The sequence below is a fragment of the Leucopleurus acutus genome (genome assembly GCF_964270905.1).
Source record: "Leucopleurus acutus genome assembly, chromosome: 8".
NCBI lineage: Eukaryota > Metazoa > Chordata > Mammalia > Artiodactyla > Delphinidae > Leucopleurus > Leucopleurus acutus.
The window spans coordinates 65,710,028-65,735,495 of NC_139151.1; the positions used below are offsets into that span (position 1 = coordinate 65,710,028).

Sequence of the window (25,468 nt, forward strand, 5' to 3'; positions counted from 1 at the left end):
AGCAGGCTTGCCTCTGAAGAATGAGTTACACACCAAATCAGTGAGAGCTGCCAAAGGTGGCTGTGGGACGCCCGCTTGTCTACAAGGCAGGAATGAGCAGTGACCATATCCACAGGAGGGAGCTCCCTGTAGCTCATCCCAGTCTTTGAATAGGAGCTCCAGACTCAGCTTTGCAGGACCACCCAGAGTCAAGCAGGGGAAATATCCTAAAGTGGGAAAAGCTGAGATTGAGGCTTAAAATCTAATGTCCTCACGAATTCTGTTTCAGAAGTTACATCCCTGTGGAGTAAAACCAGTCATCAACATCAAAGTCAACCTGTAACAAGGGAAATTAATGGGAATTTTTTTCCCTTTGACTTCCCCTGGTAGGTACTTGAAGTGAAAGGAGGGAAAGGCCACGGCTGGTGAAGGAAAGGTAGAGCCTCACCCTCACTCTAGCCCCCAACACTCCCATTCAAAGACTTCAGCAAGAAGACCTCTTCATGACCCCAAAGATTCATATTAATCCAAAATGCAGAAATCTGAGGGGAAAAGCAGGGAGAGAAGGAGAACGAAAGCGTTCCTCTAATTCACTGGCGAATATCCCCACTAATTAATTACAGTTCAGGTGTCTCACAAATCTACATTTTCTTTTCTAACTTCCACACCTTTATACATGCAGGTCCTTGAGGCTCCTAACCCTTTCCCCAACCTTTTGCAGTTGAAATCCAATACATCTTTCAGTGATCAGTTCAAATACCTCTTTCTCCTTGAAAACTTCCGCAAGCATATGCACACACCTGCTCAGCTAGAAGTGAGTCCCTCCTCTGCTGACCTTCCACCACACATGCTTGTCAGTATTTTCTTATGGCACTTATCACATTCTACTATGGGGACGGATTACCTCTGTCCATGTCTTCACCCCCATGCTGGACTATGAACTTGTAGGCAGGGACTACATCTCACCCTTTGCATCCCTCTGGGCACCTAGCATAGAATCTGGCATTGTCTCTTGATTAAATCAATGAATGCATGGATGAATAGATGGAAGGAAGGAACAATGGTATAATGTTATACCTTGATTCCTGCCCGGTGAGTCAGTTCTTACCTCTGCATACTGGTTATGAATTCTCTCCCTGGATCAGGCAGATGCTAGGTTCAACAATATCCCTTTTTCCTTATCATTTAATGTCCTGACCAACCCCATCTTCTTCCCCCAAATCTGGTGGTTGAAGACTCAGGGATACCTTGAAGCATGAAGAGATTCATCTGGGTCATTTCTGGGCTCTGGGGAAATTTTTAGTTCTGTTTTCTCTATCCAAAGAGGAATACTGCAAACACCCTGTGCACACAGGTAAGCAGGCTCTAGATTTCAAAGCCCAGCTCTGGGATTTATTCAGAGTGACTTGTGATTTGTATTTCACCACTCTCCCTTTTGATGAGAACAGATGTTATTTGTCTCTAACTCCCAGACACCTGGAACTAGGGAAATTCCCAGCGTCCACTTAATTACCATTGAACAAGGAGTGCCCATTAGAACTCTTTACCTACAGGGCATGTTTCTGCCCAAGCCTGAGGAAGCAGAATCATATAGCAGTGAGCATAGTAACCACAGTCAAACCTGGCATGGTCCTCTTTATCTTGGGGATGACTGCATGGATGGAATCCTCATGCGTGGAATCACCTTCCCAACTGATAGCAGAAAATGAAGGGACTCTGAAGCCCTGAATTAAGGGATGAAGTGTTTGAACCTTGCTGTTTAGCCATATATCCCTCCCCTGAGGGTCCTCATAGGAGTGGGGGAGGAGGCTTGGAGGGAGAGAGGGCCTGCAGGTCACTTTGCAACTTGAGTCTCCTGCTATGAACCAGTGAGGAAGTGGTGCAAGAGGTGGTTTAATCCAACGTTTCTTCCAGAAAAGAAGCACATTTATGAAACCAATAGATCCTTCTTGCTTCTCTGAATACACAAGATCTGGAGCTCTAAAAAAGAGCGAGCAATGCCCTTTGCCAAAGATAGCAAATACCCACATTCCAAGAGCATCTTCACATTTAGCCAGATTGCTAAAAACGACACCCAAATATGCCCCAAAGGGAAAACACTATACCATGGCTGCCCTTTTGCTGTTCAATGAGCGTGGGAAACTGTTAGTTCCACACTTATAAGAGCTTCAACCAAGAGAGGCTTTCAGCAGTTTTTTTAAAAAGCCCTAAACAGCTGATTTGTACAAGACTCACAGCCTTGCGGAATGCTAATGACAGTTTGAGCCAGGCTGGGAAGGGTGACACAGTTTGTCCGTCGTCCATCACTCCCAGCACAGCTGCTGAGTGCCACATAAGCCAGGACCTTCAAAGGCTCGTTCCTGAGTCAGCTGCTCACAAAGATTCCCAACAACCTATTCTCAGATCCCCAGCCCAGAGTCCATGGCAGGACACAGGGAGGGCATCCATATGTTGCACAGAAGTAATGTGGCCCAGGGTTGCAGAGACCACATGGTCACCTGGAGCACCCACTGCACCCAGAGCTGCAGAACTTGATCCAGACACTGGACTAGAATGAGAGAGAATGCAAAGAATCCAGAAGTAGGGCTCCACAGACCTGGGGCCTGCTCCTGGCTCTGCCACTTGCTGCCTTTGTGACCTTATCTAGGGTGACACTCAAATAGATAACAGCCAGAACAGTAAGGTTATGTGGCAGAGAGTGCTATGCGTTCACTAAACCCATTTCCTTTTTCTCCTGGGCAACCAGCTAGACTACATTTCCCAGGTTCCCTTGTTGTTAGGGGGCACCACATGACTGAGTTCCTGCCAATAAAATATGGCAGAAATTATGTGCTCCACTTCTAATCCAGGTCCATGAAAACCTCCTATGAGGTCCTCCATGTTCTCTCTCTTCCCATGTCTGCCAGATGCATGCAGAGGGTCCAGTAGAAGGCTGCAAGTCCCGAGCCTGCATCCTTGGGTGGGCGGAAGGAAATCGGCCAGCCCACCAGGAACTTCCACATTGGTCACTGGATAAGTGAGGAATACATTTTTATTGGTTAAAGCCACTGAGGTTTGGAAGTTGGTACTGCAGTTAACTTTCCTTACTCTAAATAAAAGAGGCACCAACGAATCAGAAGGACTCTATTATGCTGCACCAACACACCCAGTATATACCAGAGGGATATTCCCACCCAACTGACTTCTGAAACCTCCATTTCCTCATTGGTGAGATAGGAATGTCATTGTCTGCTCAATAAGGTTATTATAAGGATTGACTGAGATCATGTATGTATAGCAACTAAGTACAGTACTTCACCCATGGTTGACTGAATTGCATGGACTTCACTGAGTTCCTGCTCATTTGTGGTTCTCAGGTTCCTCATTTGTATACTGAAAATTACTCCATACACTCCCTTCCTCTTTTATAGGCAAGTGACAGCCTGAATTTTCTCCTTCTCCCTTATATTTTCAACCACAGTCATCCTGTCTACAAGGAAAGCAGCCCCTCAGTGAGCACTGCTGTCATTTTTAAACAATTTTATGAAAATTGCTCCCTTCTGGGTGACTGTGAGAGTCAGAGGAGGCCAGGTGGTGATGGAAGTGCATCTTCTTTGGGGCCAGGTGGAAATGAGCCCAGCCATATAGATGGGCCCCATACTCTTCGAAGGGACCAAAATACACCAGTTACAAGGTTTGAGACCCTGAGAACACACCTATAATCCTGAAAGCCAACACCAACTGTGATTAAATGCTACAAGGACTTAAGGGTTTTGATGTAACACAGTCATCAAGGATTCAGATTCTGTTGTCAAACTACATGCAGTCAATCCCTTTCTCACAGTGTGCTAACAGTGTGACCGTGGATACACTATTTAATGTTTGTGTGCCTCAATTTTATCAGAAAAGGGGGATAATAACAGTACCTATCTTGGACTGTTGCTGTGAAAATAAAGTGAGATAATTCATATAAAGCACTTGGCTCGGTACCTGGCATGTAATAAATACTCAATAAACATTAGCTGCGCATGTCTGTTCAGCACACATGAGAACAAACTTTGCAAGCAGTTAAAGAGACTCCTATTTCTCTAAGCAAGAACCTAGAAACACTGTCAATTGTCTCCAGCAGACATTTTTCTATTTAATGGCTCTAAAGAGACAGAAAAGCTTTAATCAATTCCCAGAAGTAAAATGCTAAGAAATTATACGCACAGTTACGAAAACAAAATAAAAAACGTTTCCCACACATTGTTCAGCAGACAAAAACATATTGACATGCTGTTCCTGCGAGGAAGTGGGATGAATTTTCTAGATAATCCTGAGCCATTCTTCTCTCCCCCTACTGTGTCTGCTCCAGGGCCAAAATGTGCCTCCAGCCAAACAAGGGGCTCCCTCCCCCAAAGTTCCTACTATGGTTCCCTGGAGGAACCATGTTCCTCTATTCTTCCTTTAATGCTTTTTTTGTTCATTAAGTGAATATTTTCTTGTACAACATTTTAATTTCCTTAATAATTTTTAACTACATTTCCTGAGCTATTTTCTCAGTGGTTGATCTGGCGCTTACATTATATATTTTAATCCATCCAAGCCCATTAACTTAATTCTAGTGAAATATAGAAACTTTACTCCTATATAGCTCTAGCCCCTCCTTTCCATTTTTGTGCCTCTTCTGTGCTTATCGTCAAACATATTACATTTCCATATGTTAATAGGCCTAGCAATACAATTATATAACGTATTTTGTTTATGCAATTCCTTTTTAAATCAGTTAAAGAAAAAGGAAGAAGAAATATGGAATTATACTGTATTTTACAATTGTCTATATAATTACATTCAGCGGCACTTTTTAGTTTTTGAGTGAATTCAGATTACTGTCTGGTGTCATTTGCACTCAGCCTGAAGAAAATCCTTTAGTATTTCTTGCAAGGTGGATCTGATGGCAATGAATTCTCTCAGTTTTGTTTACCTGGGAATGTCTTTATTTTGCCTTTGTTTTTGTCTTTTTGTTTGTTTGGTTTGGTTTGGTTTGGATTTTTGGCCACACAGTGCAGTATACAGGAACTCAGTTCCCCGACCAGCGATCGAACCCATGTCCCCTGCATTAGGAGCGTGGAGTCTTAACCACTGGACCACCAGGGAAGTCTCTATTTTTCCTTCAAGGATAGTTTTGCTATATATAAGATTCTTAGCCACCATTGTTTCTGATGAAAAATCACCTGTTAATCTTATTAGGGTTCTCTTATAGGTGATGAGTAGTTTTGTTCTGTTCTGTTACTGCTTTCAAGATATTTTTCATTGTCTATCACTAAATATGCCATTGGTGTACTTAGTGGTGTTCCACATTTCTGTCTCTGCTCATTTTTCTTCATTCTTTTTTTCTCTTTTCTTCAGATTTAATAATCTCTATTGATCTGTCTTCAAGTTTGCTGATACTTTCTTTTGTCAACTCAAATCTAATTGTAAATGCCTCTAGTGAAATTTTCATTTCACTTTTCATATTTTTCAAGTCCAGAATTTCCACTTTCTTCCTTTTTATAATTTTTCTCTTTATTGATATTCCCTATTGATAAGACATTGCCATCACATTTTCCTTTAATTCTTTCAGCAAAGTTTTCTTTAGTCCTTTGGATAAATTTATAATAGCTACTTTGAGGTCTGTGTCTGGTTAAGTCCAACAGCCAGGTCCCCTCAAAGATAATTTCTGTTGTCTGCTTTTTTCCTCTTTATGGCTTACATGTTCTCCTGTCTTTGATGTCTTTTAAATTTCTGTTGAATACCAGACATTTTAGATAATGTATTTTAGCCGCTCTGGATACTGGTCACTACTCCTGCCCTCCCCCGCCCCAGGACTTGTTTTTGTTTACGTATTTGCTTGTTTATTTGTTTAGTGACACAAATGGACTAGTTCAGTGACATTTTTTCCCTGCACAGTGTGCAGTCTCTGATGTGATTCCTTGGAGGGTATTGTCCTGGCCCTGTGTACTCCCCCTATTCAATCCCCTGGGATGACAGTGGTTTTAGCAGGTCTTTTTTTTTTTTTTTTCCTATCTCTTTCACTTATCTCCCTGTTAAACTTCCGGATGGACTGCCTTATTGGTATCACACCCAGCTGTTAGCCTCCACTAATTGCTACCTGATTGCTCGATTATTTTCAACAGTACTTTGAGGCATAAATTGCTCCACAGTCTGATCCACTTAAGTTCAGGCTTCTTTGCAAGGGCAGTCTTTAAAGCTTGCTTTGACCCCAAGAAGGTTCTTCTCTGATATCTCCTTCTCTGGTTCTATCTGTTAAATGTCTAGCTGGTGTAGCTGGCCTGCTGTCTCTCATGTTGCTATTATGATACTACTAGCATCCTCTTAAATACTCACCAATTGCTTTTAGGCTTGAGGTTTCTCCCACTTTGTTCCAAATAAAGTGGAGAGCTACAGAACTCTGTGTTCTCACAGCCCACCTCTCCCCCTAGGCAGGATCTCTGTACCACTACTCTGGAGCTAGGAGTGGGGATGGCAGTCCACTTCTCTCAGTGACGTACCTGCTCTATGAGTGGGGTATCGGGTAGGGATGGCAGTCACTAGTCTTCTTGGATTGCCTCTCCTGGCATGGAAACTTCACCCCATGCGTGGGTTGGGGTGTGGACAATTAGGGCCCAGTATTCTTTTTTATTTATTTATTTTTTTTTTGCGGTATGCAGGCCTCCCACTGCCGTGGCCTCTCCCGCCGCAGAGCACAGGCTCCAGATGCGCAGGCCCAGCAGCCATGGCCCATGGGCCCAGCCGCTCCACAGCACACGGGATCCTCCCGGACCGGGGCACGAACCCGTGCCCCCCGCGTCGGCAGGCGGACTATCAACCACTGCGCCACCAGGGAAGCCCACACGTATGGGTTTGTTTAATAAGTTAAAAATCCATTTAAAAGCATTACTGAATTTCTGATTATCCTTTGTCACGTGTGGTCTCCACTGACAGGTGGTGACCATGCCAGGTACCTGGCTAGGTTTCAGTTTCAGGACCAGCAAAGTAAGCCAGGCTTACAATTCAGGTGACCCATCGTTGAGCCCACGTTGCTAGGGAGAGGAGAGGAACAGAGTGGACAGGCAGTCTGTTTCCAGTCCTAGATACTCTGGGTAGCCTCTGGCGACATCACGCCAACGACTGGCCATACCAGAATTTGAGCCGAATCTGTCTGACTTCAAAATCCAGCACCTTGTCTGAGCTGGAAGAGGCAGGGTTGCTGCGTATCAGAAAGCCACTCCCGGGACCAGAACCCACAGTGCCATTTCAGAGCTTCGAGAAGCTTCCTGGATTTTGCTTCTGCTTTCCCAAACTGGCAAAGACCAAGTGGCCTCCACTCTCAAGGCAAAGAGAAAGTGATAAGGAATTTGGGAAGCTTTTCCGCCCCGGGGAAGAATCAGGCTCGATGACAGTTTGGTATTAACTGGCTCAGCCATGCAGGGAGGCATAATTAGTTTCCCAGACCAGAGCTTCATTCCACCGGTCCCTCACAACCCAAGGGCTACAGAATCTGCTGGAAATGAAAAGAAAAATAAAATCATCGCTCTCCTCAGCTCGCCTACTGGGCTATTGCTCACAGCCACGAGCAAAAGGTGAGGCAGCCATCTGTCTGCTGAGGTATAAAAAAGAATGGAATAGTCATTTTTAAATGACATTTTCCATTTTTCCCCTATGTCTATTATGCCCTCTTCCACCCTACTGCTTAAATGACTCTTTTCAAATCGAAAATATCAGGGAATAATAGGAAAAGAAAAATTGTAGTAATCCGTGGCTCCTGCTAACAGGCTGCTCTGTCCTGGTGGGCAGAGTCCTAGGAGAAACTTCTTCCTGCCCATGTCCTGGGTGTACAGACTGGAGAGGGTGGGAAAAGCTGTGCTGGGCCTCTGTGAAGACCTACACCCATGGGTGGGTGATTTTTCCCTAGGCAGCCCCCGGGGGACCAAGGGGTCTGGGCTGCCCGATTTCCAGCCCTGCTTCTGCCCATGATGCCCAAGGAATTTCAGCAGTGCAGGAAGGAAAAACCCTCTCCTGACTCTGGAGTTTTCCTCTGAGAGTCCTCTTCCCCCCTGCACACAGTTCCTGCCACCTCTCTCCTGAGTGTGAAACAGCAAGTCCCAACTCACCACCGTCACCCTGGAGACACCCTGAGATGGCGGGATCCATTCTGAGGTTCTCACAGGCCACAGGGCAGAGAGGAGGCCGAGTCCAGATGGGAAGCCAAAAGCCAACTTTCCCTTAGCTCCAGGCCCAGAGGAGTTCTTTATCCTTTCTTGGAAATTAAGCTATACTTTCTCCTTCCAATTGACTCTCCACGTATCCATTTAAATGACCTCAACTTTGTCCCTCCTCTTGAAACAGAGACACCCTGTTCAGCTGTACCTTTTCTGGAATTATTCTCTGCTTTCGGTGCAGGTTTATTTTTTCCCTTCTGTGTCCATGAGATTGCTTTCATTTGAAAGTGACCACAAGTGACAGCTTTATTACAATAAAGACACTGAGGGTCAGATCTCAGGGCAGGAAAGCACATTTGAGACACACACACACACACACACACACACACACACACACACACACACACACACACACACCACTGAATCACAGCTTCCCTCTGATTAAACCATGAAACAGCAGTGTGAGCTATGAGGGGCCAGGAGAGAAACCCCAGGAGTGCGTATTTTCCTGTCCCTGACCAAGAAGGAGGACAAAGCATGAGACAGCCTCACAGAAGTCACCCCCAAGCCTGGAGGGATGGGAACCAGCTCTTCGGGCACCTGGCTTCCCTTCCAGACCACTTTGAAGCCAGAGACCGGGATGTGAATTTTCTTACTAAGTGGTTTTAGTCAGGCCTGCTTATTTTTTCATTTAGTCACTCAACAAATTCCTAATTAACTCAACTATTGTACATGCCCTACTGGCATGTAGTTTCCAGTGAAACACTGGAAAATGGAAAAAAAAGGACCCTGCCTCCACTCGCAAGGAACTCACAGTCCAATGGGAAAGCAGGTCAATAGCTCCAGTGCAGGACAGATTTCTCACCTGTAAAATGGGACTCAGGATCTCTCAGGCTTATTTTAAGGATTAGATAATACGAAGAGTTTTAAACAGTACCAAACATCTAGTCAGTGCCTGATAAGTGTCAGTGTTTTTCTCTTTTCCTCTCCTTGACACAAGATCTCTGCCCCTCCTCCATCTGCACCACTGCGTGGGTTTGAAAAGCTGGGAAGAAGCCTGCTCCCCATACTGAGACTGCATCACCAGGAGCTACCATGTGCCGCTGGACCTGAAGACAGGTCCTGCTCAACAGTGCTGTGTCCCCCGTCCTGAAGATGATCCCAGGTGGTGGGGTGCAGGCCCCAAGGACCCAGACAGACCAGGCAGAGGGGACTGGGCCTCCAGCCTCACCACATCTAAAGGAATCTGCCCATCCTTTGTCCCTTTAGCACCTGGCTTCATCTAAGAATATACAACCAAGGATTACTTCCCACTGCAGAAATTTCTTCTGAGGTTGAGGGGAGTAACTGGATGCAAAGGGAAAGTTTCTGGACCTGATTCAGGACCCTTACATCCCCATCCCAGAGTCTCTAGCACGTGGGGCAGGGCCTTCAGGGCGGTCACCTAGTTGCTCTGGGCCTTGGATCTCTCGACACAAAGTTAGAAGGTGAGGATGGTCTCGCTCCTTCCCGGTCTAGCGTGCTCTGATTCTCAATAAAGATCCTTCGGACGAGAGCCTTCACAGTTGACATCTGACTTGAGAACTGCCAAAGTTGGAAGGCTCAACCTTTTTTGCGAATTGATGAGGAAAGACGGAAGGACTGCATCGAGCCGCACAACACAATACTGTTTCCTAATATTGACCAGGGTGAAATAAGACATTTAATTTTTGATTTACAAAAATCAAATGCATACTTTCTGTACTTCTAAAGTAATTACAAACTCAAAAATACTTATTTATGCCTTTTTGGCTAAAAAACAACTAGCTGTTGTTGAAAAACATTCAAAATTCACAATTGTATAGTTTTAGGTATATAAAAGAATCATTTTAATTCTCTAGTTAAGGCAATTATCATCTCCCTACTCATAAGGGACCAAAATAACTCCCACTAATCAAGAAATGGTTTATTGCCCAGGAAGTTTAATAACGATTTAGTACGATTCTCTCTAGTAAAAAAGCAAAACCATCCCTCAGTTTTCTGTCACTAGTAAGGGATCTTTTTCAAAAAAGACTTTAAATAGATAAGTACTAAAAAAAAATGTAGTGTGTACCATCCCAATATGAAACTACATCTATTTCTGAGTTGTAAAGAATGTATATTAAAATTATATCATGCAACAAAATGCACATTTTGTAGGGGGGGAAAGAAAGAAAAGATTAAATTGAATCTTCCTGACAATTGGCTTAAATCACACCTTCCTGCCTGCAATTGAAATTATAAGTCACCTTGCTTTGTGTTCAATCAAATTCACCCCAGCAGGAAGACAGGCTGCTGCAGCTCCAGTTCTACTGGGAGGTGGGTGGAGATGGAGGAAAACATTTCTCTCCTCTAGGAGGCTCTTCTTCCACCAGGGATTTGGGGAAATGAGACTCTCTGGCCAGGTAACTGGACACCTTGCGTAACTCTCCCACCAGCCAAGGTTTCTACAAATAGTGCATTCCTGACATCGTCCCCTGCCCACTGCAATGCCAAGTGGGTTTTACAAAACAAATATTTCTCTACAAATAAGTGCAGGTCCCCAGGCCAGCAGGCTTAGAATTTCAGAGCAATAGTCAAATGAAACTGAGACACTCCAGATGTCTCAGCCGAGAAGCTGTCACCAGCGTGAGGCTGGGCTTCCCTCTAACCTCACTCTGACCATCTCGGGCTCGTCTTAACCGGAGAAGTCCTTACACACACACCCTGTCTAAATGAACTGAAACAGGGTTCAAGGCTGACAGTCTAGGTGTTACAACCAGAAAATATATTCCTGACCGTATTTTCTATGCCAGCTCCAAGAGGGAAATGTGGTGGGAAAGAAGGAAAGAGGGAAAGCAGGAAGACTGAAGAAAAGAACGTGTTCCCCGCCCCCATGCCCACCATGTGATAGGCAGGGTGAGGTGCTGTCCTGTACCTCATTTAATCAGCACCTCATTTAATTTAATTTCACCTCATTTAATCAGCACAACAATCCTACAGGGTTTAAGGGGCAGTCGTCCTCATTTCTGTGGTTAGGGAAACTGAGCACAGGGAAGTGAAGAGACTTGCCCAAGGTCACCCAACCTGTAAACGGCAGCACTGATTCCAACCACTCCACGTTTTTTTTCGTACTTCGCCATGCTCAACAAGACTCAGGTCTCCCACTTCCAGGCAACTGTTGGTTTTACTTACTGCCTGAACATGCTCTCACCTAATCTTCCCTACTCCACTCCTCTAAATCCTCCTCATTCTTCAAAGATGTGTCATAAGTCCCAGTTCCTCGGTGAAGTCTGTTCTACCGGCGCACTCTTCCAGAATTCAACATTAACCCTCATAACATTAGTTAGTTTGCGAAAGATCCTCAACTGTTTCTTGTGTTGTCTTCCTAGCCTGATGATGAGCTTTTCAAAGCAAAGGACTCTGTCCTACATATTTTGTCATTTCCTGACACAGCTGGCACAGTGTCAAGCCCACAAGAGGTGCTTGGAAGCAGCCACAGAACAGCCTGGATCGGTGCCTTTAAAAGCTGGGCTCCTCTGCTCATCCCTTCCAGGGGCTCCCCTTTTCTCCCAGAGCATTTCTCCCACAGTGGCCCCCAAGGCCTGTACAACCTGCTCCCCACCTGGCCCCTCTCTGGCCTCACCCCCCACCCCTTTCTCCCACAGTCACTCTGCCCTGGCCACACTGTTCCCAATACACATACACCAGGTACATTCCTGCCTCAGGGCCTCTGCACTGGTCCTTTCCTCCACGTGCAACTCTTCCCCTAGACAGCGCTCACACCTAATTTTCTTCAAGTCTTTCCTTATCAGAGAGCACCTGACTACCTCATTTAATTGCAAATCTTTCATGTTTTTGTCTTTGTTCCACTGACATACCTCCAGCACTTACCAGGTACTCAATAAATGCTAATTGGATGAAGGAAGGGAAGAATCTGAGCATGTGACCAACAGAAGGTAGGAGTACCTCCCAGGTCACTGTCAAACTCCAAGCCACAAGAGAGGGGAACAGGAACTTGAAAGCAGGTCTGCAGTTTCTCCAAACCATCCCCACCCCAGGCCCCAGTAAACAATGCCAGACTTGGGATCCATCTCCAACATCTGCCCACAGAACTAGCGGCCCAACAGTATATACACTTGAGCCCAGATATTCCACTTTCTCGATTAAATGGGAATTCCTGGCACACCTGGACATGTCTGCTGTTTCCTCTGTGTGCACCTCTCCCCCCTATGGCCCCCAACTCAACCGCATGCCCTGAGCCTGGAAGACCCCCCAGTGAAGCTTTGTTCTGAATGAGCGGAGGAGGTGGTCTTGTTCACACTAAGTCTTCTGGAAACTGATACTGCTGGCTGCGAAAAGCCAGGCCTGGAGCCTCTCTCAGCCTTCCACAGCGCTCCGCCCTATCAGCTCGAGCGACCTCCTGCATCTCCAGGGAAGGACACTGACAAAACAGTCGCTTGGTAACCCACCTCAGGGCCCTGCTACTCTCATGAATCCTTCTTCCAGTCTCATCTACAACCTTTCTGCTAAGAGAAAGGGATGATCCTGTTTTCTCTTAATTAGCATCACTGGAGCAGGAAAAACAAGAGGGTCCCTAGCCCCTCACTAAGGGGCTTGAGAAAGGTAACTTACTACCTGTATCATGTTAATTACAGTCACTGAGACTTGATTTCCTCATCTGTAAAATGGGGGTAATGACATCATCCCCCAGGGCTGCTTACAAAGTTAAAATGAAGTATCACATGTAAAGTATTTAGCACATAATAGGTGCTCAACAAATATTAATTCTCTTTCCCTTCCAGTCTCTCCTCCAGATAAATTCAGCCCTATTTCTACAAACCTTCCTCCCTCATTCTTTTTTCTAAGTTTTGAATCATTGATAAAATTCTCTTTCATCATTTTCCACTGGATTTCCCTTCTAATATAAATCCTCAGCTTCTAATAAGTTTTTTTTTAAAGCCTGGCCCAATTATAGACTTGCAGAGTCTACGTCATAATTCCTGCATGTTATACTTTCCTCCATATACTCTTTTAGAAAACAAAGCAAATCAGAGGATCAGTTTATTATTAAACTGAGATTTAGAAATGGAAGAAACTAAAATGTTAAAAGACTCTTCTGCAAGCCCCGTGAACTTAGAGGCAGGTCTAAAGCCTCACCCACACCCCTCCCATTCCTCCATGGCTCCTTCTCTTGCATCAGAGAAATACGATGATGACTAATTAGACAAAGTCTGTCATACTCGTCGAGATCCTCTGAGGCAGGAACCACATAAACACAAGCATCATAACTCCAGTAAAGAGAAACCAGAAAACCCCTCTGCTCTGGGACCCTACCCATCCAGAGCTAAATAAATCTGAAACAGAAGATCAAAAAGGATCTTCCACATGGATAACAGAAAATGTCACCAGCATAAACAGGAAGAGAGATTAGTTCAATAAAGGAATACAGTCACATCTGTGGGTCTCAAGTAAGATTTTTGCTTACTTTTAACTTCCCAGCATATAACTCACAAGGTTATTAATGCGGACTCCTACTGTTTTGGGCAAATAAACAGCTGCTGACGCTTTGTGCCCAAACCACTTTATTAGAGCTTTCCTTTACAGCAATTGTTTTTTTCCTTTCCAAATCCTGAGAGGCTCAGACAGCTGAAAAAAACAGGGAGGACTAAGGCAGAACGAATAACAAGGAGGCAGCCTGTGTGGGCAGGGAAAACAGGGCAGGGGCTGCTGGGACCCTCACCGTCCTCTTTACGACTCTTGGACAAAGTCACCGTTCAAGAGCAGAGAACAGAAGACACAGATGTGGTGCAATCAGAAGGGCTGTTTTTGCCACAATGCCAGGAGTTACCCTTAAACAGAATTTACCAATGTGAGATGAGGATGACCAACCATCCAGGTTTGCCCAGGGTTGAGGGGCCTCCTTGGACCCAAGAATTTCAGTTTTAAAAGAGTGAAAGTCCTGAGCAAACAGGACAAGTTGGTCACCCCAGGAGCCACATGACTGTGCCAGTGCACGGGAAAGCACTCAGCACTGGGCCTGGCATATTGTAAGTGCCCAAAAGTCACGTGTGGAATCTGAGTGAGCTCTGGCCTGCAGCTCACACAGTCTGCTTTTCCTACGAGGCCAAGTTCCCGGGGGGGGGGGGCCGGGGGGGCACAATCATCCAAGAGAAAGAGCTTTCCAGAGCCTCCTTGCTGGTACCTCACTGCCCCTTCCAAACAAGGCCTTCTCCCTCTGGCACCCCAACCCCAAGGTTCCTCACTTACACAAGGACAGACCCAGCCGCCTGCCTGGATCCCTGTTCCATCAGTCTCCCGCTTGAACACAATCGTTGATAAAATGATCTCCCAGCCCCTTCTCTGTGAGACTGTCATCTTCTTTTCACTTCTGGGGAGAGCACAGATGCTGAAGACAGTTTCCCTTCTTAGCTCAATCACCTATCAGCTTTGTGACCTGGGGCAAACTAAATCGCTACGTCTCAGTGTTCTCACCTCTAAAACTCTCCCTCACCATGCGGTGAAGATAAAAAGCAATCATGCATGGACCGCACCTAGCCCAGTCCCTGACACACAAGAATAGTTCTCTTCCTCCGTTCCTTCTGATACAATCCAGCTTCAATTCGTTACATACCTGTTGCTCTTAAAATAAATCAAGGGTTTGGCTAAGATTCTCATTTGGCATTTCTGTAGCTTTAAATCTCTCCTTAGCTTTCTAACTCCTATAATCATTGGCCCAAGCAATTTTGTACTGTTCTCCTAAGTCATCATATGCCACTAGCATGACACTTATAAGCGCAAGTTTCAAACCCTGTCCTGCCCAGGTCCCTGAATTGCCTTCCCTCTCCTCCAGGATCTCAGCTGCCTTTCACTCTAAGTCCCCAGGGGCCACCGATGGGTGCGCAAGTCAGACCAGTGAAGCTAAACAAGGTACCAGAGCTTAAGATGTGCTCCACTTAAGGTGCTCCACTCAGAATCTTAAACTCTGGACACTGGTGGAATGAACCCATTCATGCCAAAGAGTTAGCCTAAGCCTCCTTTCGGGCATCATTTTCCATTGTTCTCATCTGTCCTGAGGAGACGGGTGCTGATGCCACTTCTCTGGATCTCTCCAAACACCATTTTTGTCTTATAAAGGACAGTGAGAACAAACATAGCCCAACAAGGTATGTCTGCCAGCTCCAGTACCATTTTAGCAATGCCATCATAGAGGAAGTCTGTCACTATCTCACTGGGGCTGGACACTTAAGGCTTTCCACTGGCATCGTTAAGGGCAGCTTCATCTCCCCAAAGCAAACCTTCACAAAACTGAAACTGAATGTTGGGCAGTGAAAGAGAACTACATCTCAGAAATGCATACCCACTGACTGGGAGGGTCTGTCCTAGCAACATATTTTAATCTATAATTGTGTAGCCAGAAAAAACTACCAAAGCATTAGTGTTCATATAATCAGGAATCCTCTTGCTTAAAGCTCCAGTTGGCTGCATTCAGCTGGGTCCATAAAGAGTACATAGACCCACACAGAAGATTCCAGAACAGCAGCTGTTCCCAGTTGCTGTCACAACATATTGGATGTTGGAACATTTGTGCGGTAATTTGTTATTAACAATAATTTAAGCACCAAAGCGTATGAATGATTAAGGTTAACTATAAATTGAAGGAATTTCAAGGTTATCAGATTCTCTTGCATATTAATATGCTTTTTTAAGTGGGAGAAAAAGGGATGGAGTGCGAATGAACACAACATGTTAGGACACGCATCATCCTGGCCCTGCCCTGGAGCGTGTGCCCTGCATGTGAAGGCATGTGTGTGAGGAGGGGGGAAATATTGAAAATGCCTGTGCTCAAGCATTGCATTGTGGAATGGCACTAACTCTGACCCCGAAGGCAATGTGAGATTTGATAAGATGACAACTGTAGGCACAATGGAATAATCAAATCTCTGCAGAATTCAAGACGCTCCAGCCCTAGGGAGACTTTCAAGGCCAGCATAAAAAGTGCAACCCACCATTCATAGAATCTAGACCATCAACCAGCAGACCTAACCCACTCTGCCGCTTGCTTTCTACCACAGTGCCCGTCCCACATTTATAGACTTCTGCCCCTGCAACTTCATGCATAATCCTCTCTCTCCCAAAATTCCACCTTGGTGCCTCCTGACTACATTCATCACTCATATTCAGCTTGGTGTTTCCCCAAAGGACTTTCTGTGCAATATCACCTCCATCTGGACTGCCCTCCTACATGCTTCTCACAGGGCAGCCTATCTGTTCTAGTCTCCAGAATTGAACCCAAGCAACGAAAAATAAAGAGACCCCCAAGCCCCAAATCAAAGCAGTAGCCCATTCAGCTTTCCAAGTTAAGTCAGAAATCCTATAGGATGGTAATGAAGATGTTCCAGTAACCCTGTATGTGTCTCTGGATCCCATGAGCATCTTTGCAAAAACACAGACCAGCCAAACCCAAGTAACTGAAGCTGAACTTCAAGGCCCTCACAAACCAGAAAACCAGACTGTGGCTCTCCGGCATTTCATTCTGAATTCTCCTTGAGATTCTATATCAACCTACTTATCAAGGGCAAATAACAATTTATGTCAAGTGAGTGGGAAAGGATGAGGAATTCATTTATTTTACAGCCTACACACTTCTGGATAAAAATGAAAATTCTTTGGCCACGTGAGAAAGTTGTATTCTTTGGCAAGGCTTTTCTATTCCATGTAGATGTGGTCCTGGGCTATTAATAAAGATAATTGGGCTTAATCTCTAAATTTCGCTATTGAACTCTCTCAAAATATCAATCTCTGTTACTAATATAATTTTACATGCCACAGTTCATTCTGAAGGACAAATAGGTTTACTCTTTAAATGACACCCTTTCCTCAAATAATCTCCAAGCATTTAGCAAATATCATATCCTCTTCTTTACAACCCTGCCAAGTCAGGAATCAGATGAGAAGGACACCAGCCAATTCTTAGTGACATCCAAAAGCCATAGGGGACAGAAAAAAAAAAAAATCTCCCAACATCCAGGCCTTGGATATTTTCTGATTTTTAGGAACCATATATGCGTTTGTACTCTTGGTGAGGCAACCTACTGTCACTGGCCTGATGTACATTAATATGCACATAACATGCCTAATAAAATTTTAGGAAACAAAAGCAGTTAATAATCCATTTCTCCCATTGTTGGAATGATCTTGACTAAATGAAGTAAGATAATGGATTTAGAAATTAGTCATATAATGTAATACACTATTAATCATGGTATTCAGAAGGGTAAATAGATGTTACAAGAACACCACCCAGGAATTCAATTTCCTTTTAGATTTGTTTACTCTCTTGAATTCTTTATGCTACCATCATCCCTCACAAAAATCTAACACTCTGATGTTTCCTTTCTCCCAAAACAATGATTTGCAACCCTTTCTTTAAAAAGAAAGCATAGCCCTTTTAAAAATGAAATATTTTACAGAATTCCAAATATAAGACAGATGAAACAGGAACAACATTGGTTGCATGGAGGGGAGAGAATGGGTACCGGCGGGGTCCAAGAGACCTCACTTGACCCTTTTATTTCTTTTTTTATTTTTTAATTTATTTATTTTATTTATTTATTTATTTTTGGCTGTGTTGGGTCTTCGTTGCTGCGTGTGGGCTTTCTCTAGTTGCGGCTAGCAGGGGCTACTCTTTGTTGCGGTGCACGGGCTTCTCACTGTGGTGGCTTCTCTTGTTGCGGAGCACAGGCTCCAGGTGCACAGGCTTCAGTACTTGTGGCACGCGGGCTCAGTAGTTGTGGCTCGCGGGCTCTAGAGCGCAGGCTCAGTAGTTGTGGTGCACAGACTTAGTTGCTCCGCGGCATGTGGGATCTTCCCGGACCAGGGCTCGAACCTGTGTCCCCTGCATCGGCAGGTTGATTCTTAACCACTGTGCTACCAGGAAAGCCCAACCCTTTTATTTCTTAAGTCCCAGGACAAACCTTGCAGAAGCTTGGGGCTCCTGGGGACAGAGTTTGAAAATCACTACCCTAAGGTATATGTGTAAAGCAAAAATTATGTATATAAAATAGAACACAGGCATAATATATATTTCATTAATTAATTAATGATATCTGGAAATAAAACATATATATAAAACACACAAATCGCAAACACTGATATCCCAAGAGGAAAAACTGGCAAAGGACACCAATACGAGGTTAAAACAAATATAGGGCTGGGGGGAAGATACTAAGTTCTACAGTAATCAAAGAAGTACAAAGCAAAAGAATAGAACATTTGACAGTGGTTACATCTGCCCAGAAAATGTTGAAGGACAGCACCCAATGCTGGCCAGCCTCCGTGAAACAGGTACAATAATACATTGCTATTGGCTGTATAGAAAGACTTTCCTCTTGAAAAACAATCTTTCACAAAAATGTTCATATTCTTTGAATCAGCAGTAATCCCACTTCTGGAAATACATCATTAAAATCGTTCAGAAGAAGAACACGGTGAAGTGAAGATGTTTATTTCTGCGTTAATTATAATAGAAAAGCAAATGTTAAGTAACAGGCAAGTGGTTAAATCGATAATGGTATATTGATGGTGCAATATTATGCAGTCACTAAAAATACAGTAAAACTTCTCTTTAAATATCCTCCACTTAATCGCCTCTCCAGATGAAGCATGCTTTCATTCTCTCCATGAAAAACAAAACAAAACCAGGATGCCTGTGTCCCTCTGTGTCAGCTTCTCTCTCCCACCCCATTCACGTCTCCTGCTAACAACTGAGTAATACTCCTACCAAGAGTCCACTGGGTTTGTTTCCACATGTGTTTAGACTCTTGGTACTTATCATTGTAACAGCATAATTTAATTACATGTTATATAAACCAATGGAATATCATTGCTAAAAAGATGAGAGTTGTTCCTAAGAAAATTAATTTAAAGCCTTGGAAAGACTTATAACGTCAGTCGCATAACTAGCAGTCAAATTACTCGTGAACAAAATCACTGCAAAAGACCAGACAAAAGTCATAAAAATTTAGTCTACTACACTGCTTCATAAGCATCTTCAAGTTCTCAGTGAATGTTAAAGAAAACAGAACTAGAAGTCAGACTTTGTAAACAGCACCTTATGGGAGTGGTTCATTCAAGGAAGATGATCAGAAAGGCAATGGGCAGACCCAGCCCAAAGACAAAGCTTTGGCCTTACATCAAAAGGCTGACAAATAAATGCATATTTTGAATAATATTAAAACAAAATATTTAATGTATATATGTAATATTTTATTTTATTCTCCTCTTTAACCAGTTTCTCAATAAACTAACTTAAATCCCAACTGTGTTGAATAAGAGGGATTCTATCGTCCTTTAAAAACGAGTTCACTACAACAGGGGCCCGGAGTGCCTTGATTCACCACTGTATCCAATTTCACCTCCCCAGTGTGTTGCCTGGCACATACTAGGTCTCCAATAAATAAGGATTAAATCGATAAACTATGTAGCAAATATGGAAAAACTGCTTCTAACAAAAAGCAAACTGAGGACAGCAGAATATTAAATTACATGTAAACCACGACTACACCTTCGTTTTTAAATACGGAGGCAGATGGACAACACTAGAAGGCAATGCTCAAAATACAAAACAGTTGTTTTAGGTTAGAATGAATTAGAGGCAATTTTATACATGTTAAAATATTTTCTTCAATATTGGCATATTCTTTTACAGATTCAAAAAGATACTCATCAAAAAAAAGAGGGGCTTCCCTGGTGGCGCAGTGGTTGAGAATCTGCCTGCCAATGCCAGGGACACGGGTTCGAGCCCTGGTCTGGGAAGATCCCACACGCCGCGGAGCAACTAGGCCCGTGAGCCACAACTACTGAGCCTGCGCGTCTGGAGCTTGTGCTCCGCAACAAGAGAGGCCGTGACGGTGAGAGGCCCGCGCACCGCGATGAAGAGTGGCCCCCGCTCGCCGCAACTAGAGAAAGCCCACGCACAGAAACGAAGACCCAACACAGCCAAAAATAAATAAATAAAATTAAAAAAAAAAAAAAGACGTTGTTTTGGTTTCTACTGGACTTCCACAATAAGAAGTGAATCCACATTTCCATTTCTTAAGCTCTGCAACACTTCAGCCTCCTTCGGCACTTTCTACTTAACCCACTGCACCACCTGCAGCAATCCCACCTTTCTCCTCCTAAGACCACACGTGTACTAACACTTATTTTGTGTTTCCAATCTATCAGGATGCTCTTTTTAAAATCTGGAGTTATCCACCCTCTCATTTACCATCTATCTGGTTAAAAAAAAAAAATTATCAAAACTGCAATTTCCATTCCCAAGAGATACCCAAACACCATCTAATTAAATCATTCAATCAGAAAACAAATTAAAATGAACTACCACTGCAACCCCCAAGAGGAAAATAAACTTTTCAGTCATGACCGGAATGTAGCTCTAGGGTGACGCTCCAAAGCCTCTTCTAATTCCAAGTCCTATGGAGCATCCAGCAGAACATTCTGTGACATTTGCAGCTTCTGAGACAACTTTCCTTCCAAAGCAAAGAGGAGCCTGTGCGAGGCTCCAAAGCAAAACAGTCATTTGAGAATGGAAATGCTTTTATTATTGACTAACCAGTGTGCACTGGGGACCCTCACTGTGTACCCATTCATTCATCCACACGTCCATCCAACACGTACTCTCTGAGGAATGTGCCAGGAACTGTCCTGGGTGTTCCACGAACACTTTTTAAGTGAATGTAACCTCTGCCTTTTGGCATGAAACAAAACAAAACCCAGAGATTCCTGAGTTTAACTATGGAAGAGTCTCCAAGTGGAAAGGCTATGACTCCATCATCCCTCAGCCACCCTCTGAAGTCTCTAAGTCTGACACCCACCCCCACCGTCAAGTGACTCCAGGAGAGCACTGCCGCCCCTGCGACCCTCTGGCCCTCTTAAGAGACAGTATAGTATGTGGTTAAGAACACAGATCCTGAAGCAGCATTAGCTGGGTTTAAATCCCTGCACCTTAGGCAAATCATATAACCTCTCCATCTGTAAAACGGAGCTAATATACCTACCTCGCAGGGTGAGAAGGATTAAATAATTCGTTATACGTAAAGCACTTAAAATAATGCAGCTGCTATATAATTTTTAGCTATTATTATCACCCCTATTCCCCCTCAGCTCAGCAGAGTAAACCGGATGGCTCAAAATGCTCTACTAACTAGAGGAAACTTGACAGTGGAATACACACAATCAGCCCGTATCATCAAGGACGAGCCTTTGATCTATTCCTTTCCCACCCTCTGCCTTCAGAGAGCTGCACTTGGCCAGTCCCAAACATAGTAGGCTCCTTACTTAAGGAGGTAAATCCCTAAATTTAAATTCCCCAAATACTAGCTCAGGGATGGCTCCAGCACCACCAGGGGAGCTCGCCATCATGGCACAACCAGCCAAGCACCCTCTGCCCTCCCCCTGCTTCACGGCTAGTCTTTCCCAAATCACTGACCCTTCCCCAAGCCGCTAGGGGTTGTGGCTTCTGCCTTTCCGCCTGAGAAGCTGGTCATTTCTGAATATCTACGGGACTCATAACACAGTCACTGCACATACACGAGAGAACTGGAACAACACATGTTTTAAGAATCCTGCTTCCTCTTATTTTCCCGTCTCTCTCAATTTTTTCAGGTATATATTTGAAAGTTCCGAACAAGGCACAGCTATAAGATTTCTTGGGAGCAAAAGCACAAGGCCTCCTTTCAACTTCCACATTGCACTCATTTTCATGTACAGCCTTATAAATCATGTGACACGGTCCACATTCTACATGATAGGGGGGCACTCTGGGATGAGCTCATGGGTTAATAATGTCTCCTCACTGCTTCCCAGAGTAGTACCTTGCTCACCTCCTCCCTGACCAGATCAGAAAGCACAAGAGAATCATTTTCCAGGAACATAAACACACACACACACACACACACATACACACACACACACACACACACACACACAGAATCTGTGAATGAAAATCTCTTAAAATCTGTGGGCAAACTGGAAATGTCAAAGTAAGGTATGGCCTGTGTCTCCCTGGGAACATTCTGAATCACCCTGGAGCAAACACTGTACTTCTATTGCTGACTAATTGTCAATCTGGACCCATGGGATGGAAAAGGACAAGAAACACAGCAACAGGCACCATCTGATAGATAAATTGGTCTGCCACGCAAGCCCAGTGGCAGGCTGAGAGGCAGAGGCAGGTATGAAAGAGAGCTGTGAACGGTGTCCTTTTCTGGGGAAGTGTCAGCCATGAACTTGACTTGAAGTCGTCAGTCAGGAAGCACCATGGATACGTATACCTCTCCTGCACTCACCTGAACCTCCCCCTGGGAAGGAACTATTCTGTACACGTGGGGAAACAAACCAAATGTAGAGAGAGCAGCTGTCCCCACGACGGCAGGGGCAGCAGATGCAAGGGTTGGATCCTGACACCCATGTGTCAACAAAAGAGAGTGCTCCTGGGGGAGAAATATTCAACCAGATGACGGTGCCAAGGTCTGCCGGGTGCTGAAACCAGAGCCTAGCAGGCCTGCCAGGTTTACAGGTGAACTAGGCTCAGCTGGCCCTGCCCTGCCCTTAAAAAGCGGACATGCCTGATAGAAAACAGGTGGAGCAGAGGCGAAGAAACGAGAAATGTGAACGTGAGACACGGGCATGTGTGTGCACACACGGCCGGCAGGGCCCAGAACTCTCTATCCGCTGCCTCTGACAGCTCATCGAACAGGGTCGCCTGGGAAGAGCGCTCCGTACCCCATCCTCCCCTTGGTCCCAGCCCTGGCCTCGAGCGCAGTCACCCGGCTCAGCCTTAGACTCCAGACCTACCCCGCGCGGGTCTGTCTGCTCTGCCCCAGCCGCTCCCTGGGCCTGAAAGTGGAGCTACCGGAGGGAATGGCCTTCACGGCAGCCCGGGGCGGGTTCTCGCGGTCCTGGCCGGAGGCACCACCGCAGTGAAGAGAGCTCCAAGCTCCCATGCTTTTTCCCCGCGCCAACACCTGCTCCTGGAGAGGGTCTTGGACCCGCGGGTAATGGTGGGAGTGGGGACCGCTAAGGTTCAGACAGCCCTCCTAGCCACAGAGTCCCCTGCACTTCCGACAGCCTACAGGCCGCTCACGGCGTGGCTGGAGCTGCGCAGTCTTCCTAGCTCCGGCTCGTCCCGCAGCCTGTGGGTCCTAAATGGCAACGGCTGGGGCCGCTCGGGCATCTCGCCGTAGGCCCTACAGCGGCCAGATGAGCTCGATTGCCCGCGCGCGCTCCCTTGTACACCCACCAACAGTCACACGTACGCACACCTTGAACTGGACCTGTGTTCAACCCCTCGAGCAACCAGCCGGTAGCCACACGCACACTGGGACTCGTGCGCAGCGCGCCACCACGCCGCCAGCGAGCTGCACACACCCGCTCGTGGAGCCCCGCGCACACACGTGTGCCCTGGAGAAGCGCGCAGGGCCGCGGACACTGAGGGTCCCGCTCTCAGGCAAGAGCGTACACGCAGCCCCCCCAAACGTCTGCGGACTCAGAGCCCCGCAGTCGCTCGAGAGATGCCTACCAGCCCCAGCGCACCCCGCACCGCTCTGGGCACTCCCTGGCCCCGTGGCCGGCCCAAGTTTCCCGGGGCGTCCGTACCTTGGATATGCTGCTTGATGACATTCTCCAGATGGTCCAGCCGTTCAATAATCTTCAAGGTGTCCCCTTTGTCTTCCTCCAGCTTCTTGTCGGGTGCCGGCTCCTGTCCCCGCACATACACGCTGGCGATGTAGTTGGTGACCCAACCCACGTAGAGCAGACAAATGATGTTGGTCATGCCGCTCAGGATCACGCAAGTGGACACCAAAGTTTTGGTCTTTCTGGTGCACACCATTCTGGGCTCCCTCCTCCATATAGAGCTCCCGGGGGCCCCTCCTCTTTGCGCACCCCGGACTCCCCTGTGCTGTGCTCACACCCCCTAGCACGCCTCCGGCCGCCGGGCGCCCGAGCACCTAAGTCCCGACGTTCTCCAAAGCCCGGACCGCTGGCGGTGGAGCCGCGGTGCTCAAGTTTGGAGCTCCCGCCGCTGGTCGCCCGGAGAGAGAGCTTGACAAAGGAAATGAGGTGGATTTTTTCTTCCAAATTAAAAATCTCCGAGCCCTTCTCGGAGCAGTCGCGGGTGGTCTGCAGCCGCGCGCCCTGATACGCACGTCTGGGAAACTTTGCCTCAGCCTGTGTCCGCGGCCGCGCCGCTTCCCATCGCCGGGCGCCGACTGCCTTGGCGGTCCGACCGGCCCGCGCTGCTTAGAAAGATAGCGGCGGCGGCAGCGGCGGCACGGAGAGCCGCGGACACAGCGGCCCGGCCCCCTCCGAGCGACAAGCGCCGCCACCAATCGCGCTCCGGCTCGGGAGAGGGGCCGGGGCTGGGCGGTCGCAGACCAACTGGGAGGGCGCGGGGGGCGGAGTCCGGCCCCCCGGCCCCACCTGCTGGCCGCCCTTGGCCCCCGCCCTCCAGGGACGCTCCACAGCCTCCGCCCGCGCCCGCGCTGGCTGCCCTGGACCAGAGGCTCCCGGGGAGGGCGCGCCGCCAGTCCCAGCCTTAGGTCGGCAGATTCCACCTCTAGGGGGATTCCACCTCTTGCTCTTGCGCAGGAACCTCCAGTCTTCCGGAGGTCGCTCGGTTCAGCGCTCCTCACTCCACCCGGCCGCGGGGCTTCTCGCGCTGATCCCACCGGCCGGCTCCTCGGCCCTTTTTCTGGTTGCCAGGACGCAGAGAGGCCAGGGAAGCGTGGGCCGGATCGCCTGTCCTGTCTTGCCCTTGATCAGGCCCCGTGGGCGTCCACTTCTTCTTTGGCCTCACTTCGACCTCCACCCTGTCAGCCGGCTTCCTGGATATCTCCAGACTCGGCAGCTGTCAAAGGAGCCAGCCCTGTTAGGACTCTCTTAAAATATTCTGCACCACCACCACTACCATCCCCCTCAAAGATTTTGGCCCCTGGCTAGATTTTTTAAAGTCTGTGAGGCTCCCAGGACAAACTGTGTCTTGTAACCCCGGTTGTCATTTATGTGGGACCAGGCTCATCCCAATATGTATAGAGATCCTGCACAGAAATATCCCTGGGGGTTTAAGCCCTCTGTGAACTGTTAACTCCCTGTACGTGCTGTTTGTGATTGATGTTAGGGAGGAGAGAACCGTGCCTGACAGTAGAGGGGCATGGCTGGACTCCAGTGACTGACACTACTTTGTTTGTTATTAGAGCAAATATTTATTCCTGGTATCCCCTTCTGCTGAACACTCACTTCTTCTCAGAACCTGAATAAAATTCCTT

The 25,468-nt window shown here is 46.4% G+C and overlaps 1 protein-coding gene across 2 annotated transcripts in view; it reads right to left on the reverse strand.

Annotated features, from left to right (window-relative positions):
* GALNT18 (polypeptide N-acetylgalactosaminyltransferase 18) overlaps positions 1-24,350 on the reverse strand; it is a 361,106-nt gene extending 336,756 nt beyond the window's left edge. For both annotated transcript variants that reach the window (XM_082844858.1, XM_082844857.1), the window contains exon 1: positions 23,799-24,350. In XM_082844858.1, the coding sequence (XP_082700984.1) occupies positions 23,799-24,033 (235 nt within the window). In that variant the 5' untranslated portion in view covers positions 24,034-24,350. The remainder of the gene's footprint in view (positions 1-23,798) is intronic.
* Positions 24,351-25,468: the final 1,118 nt, after the last annotated feature.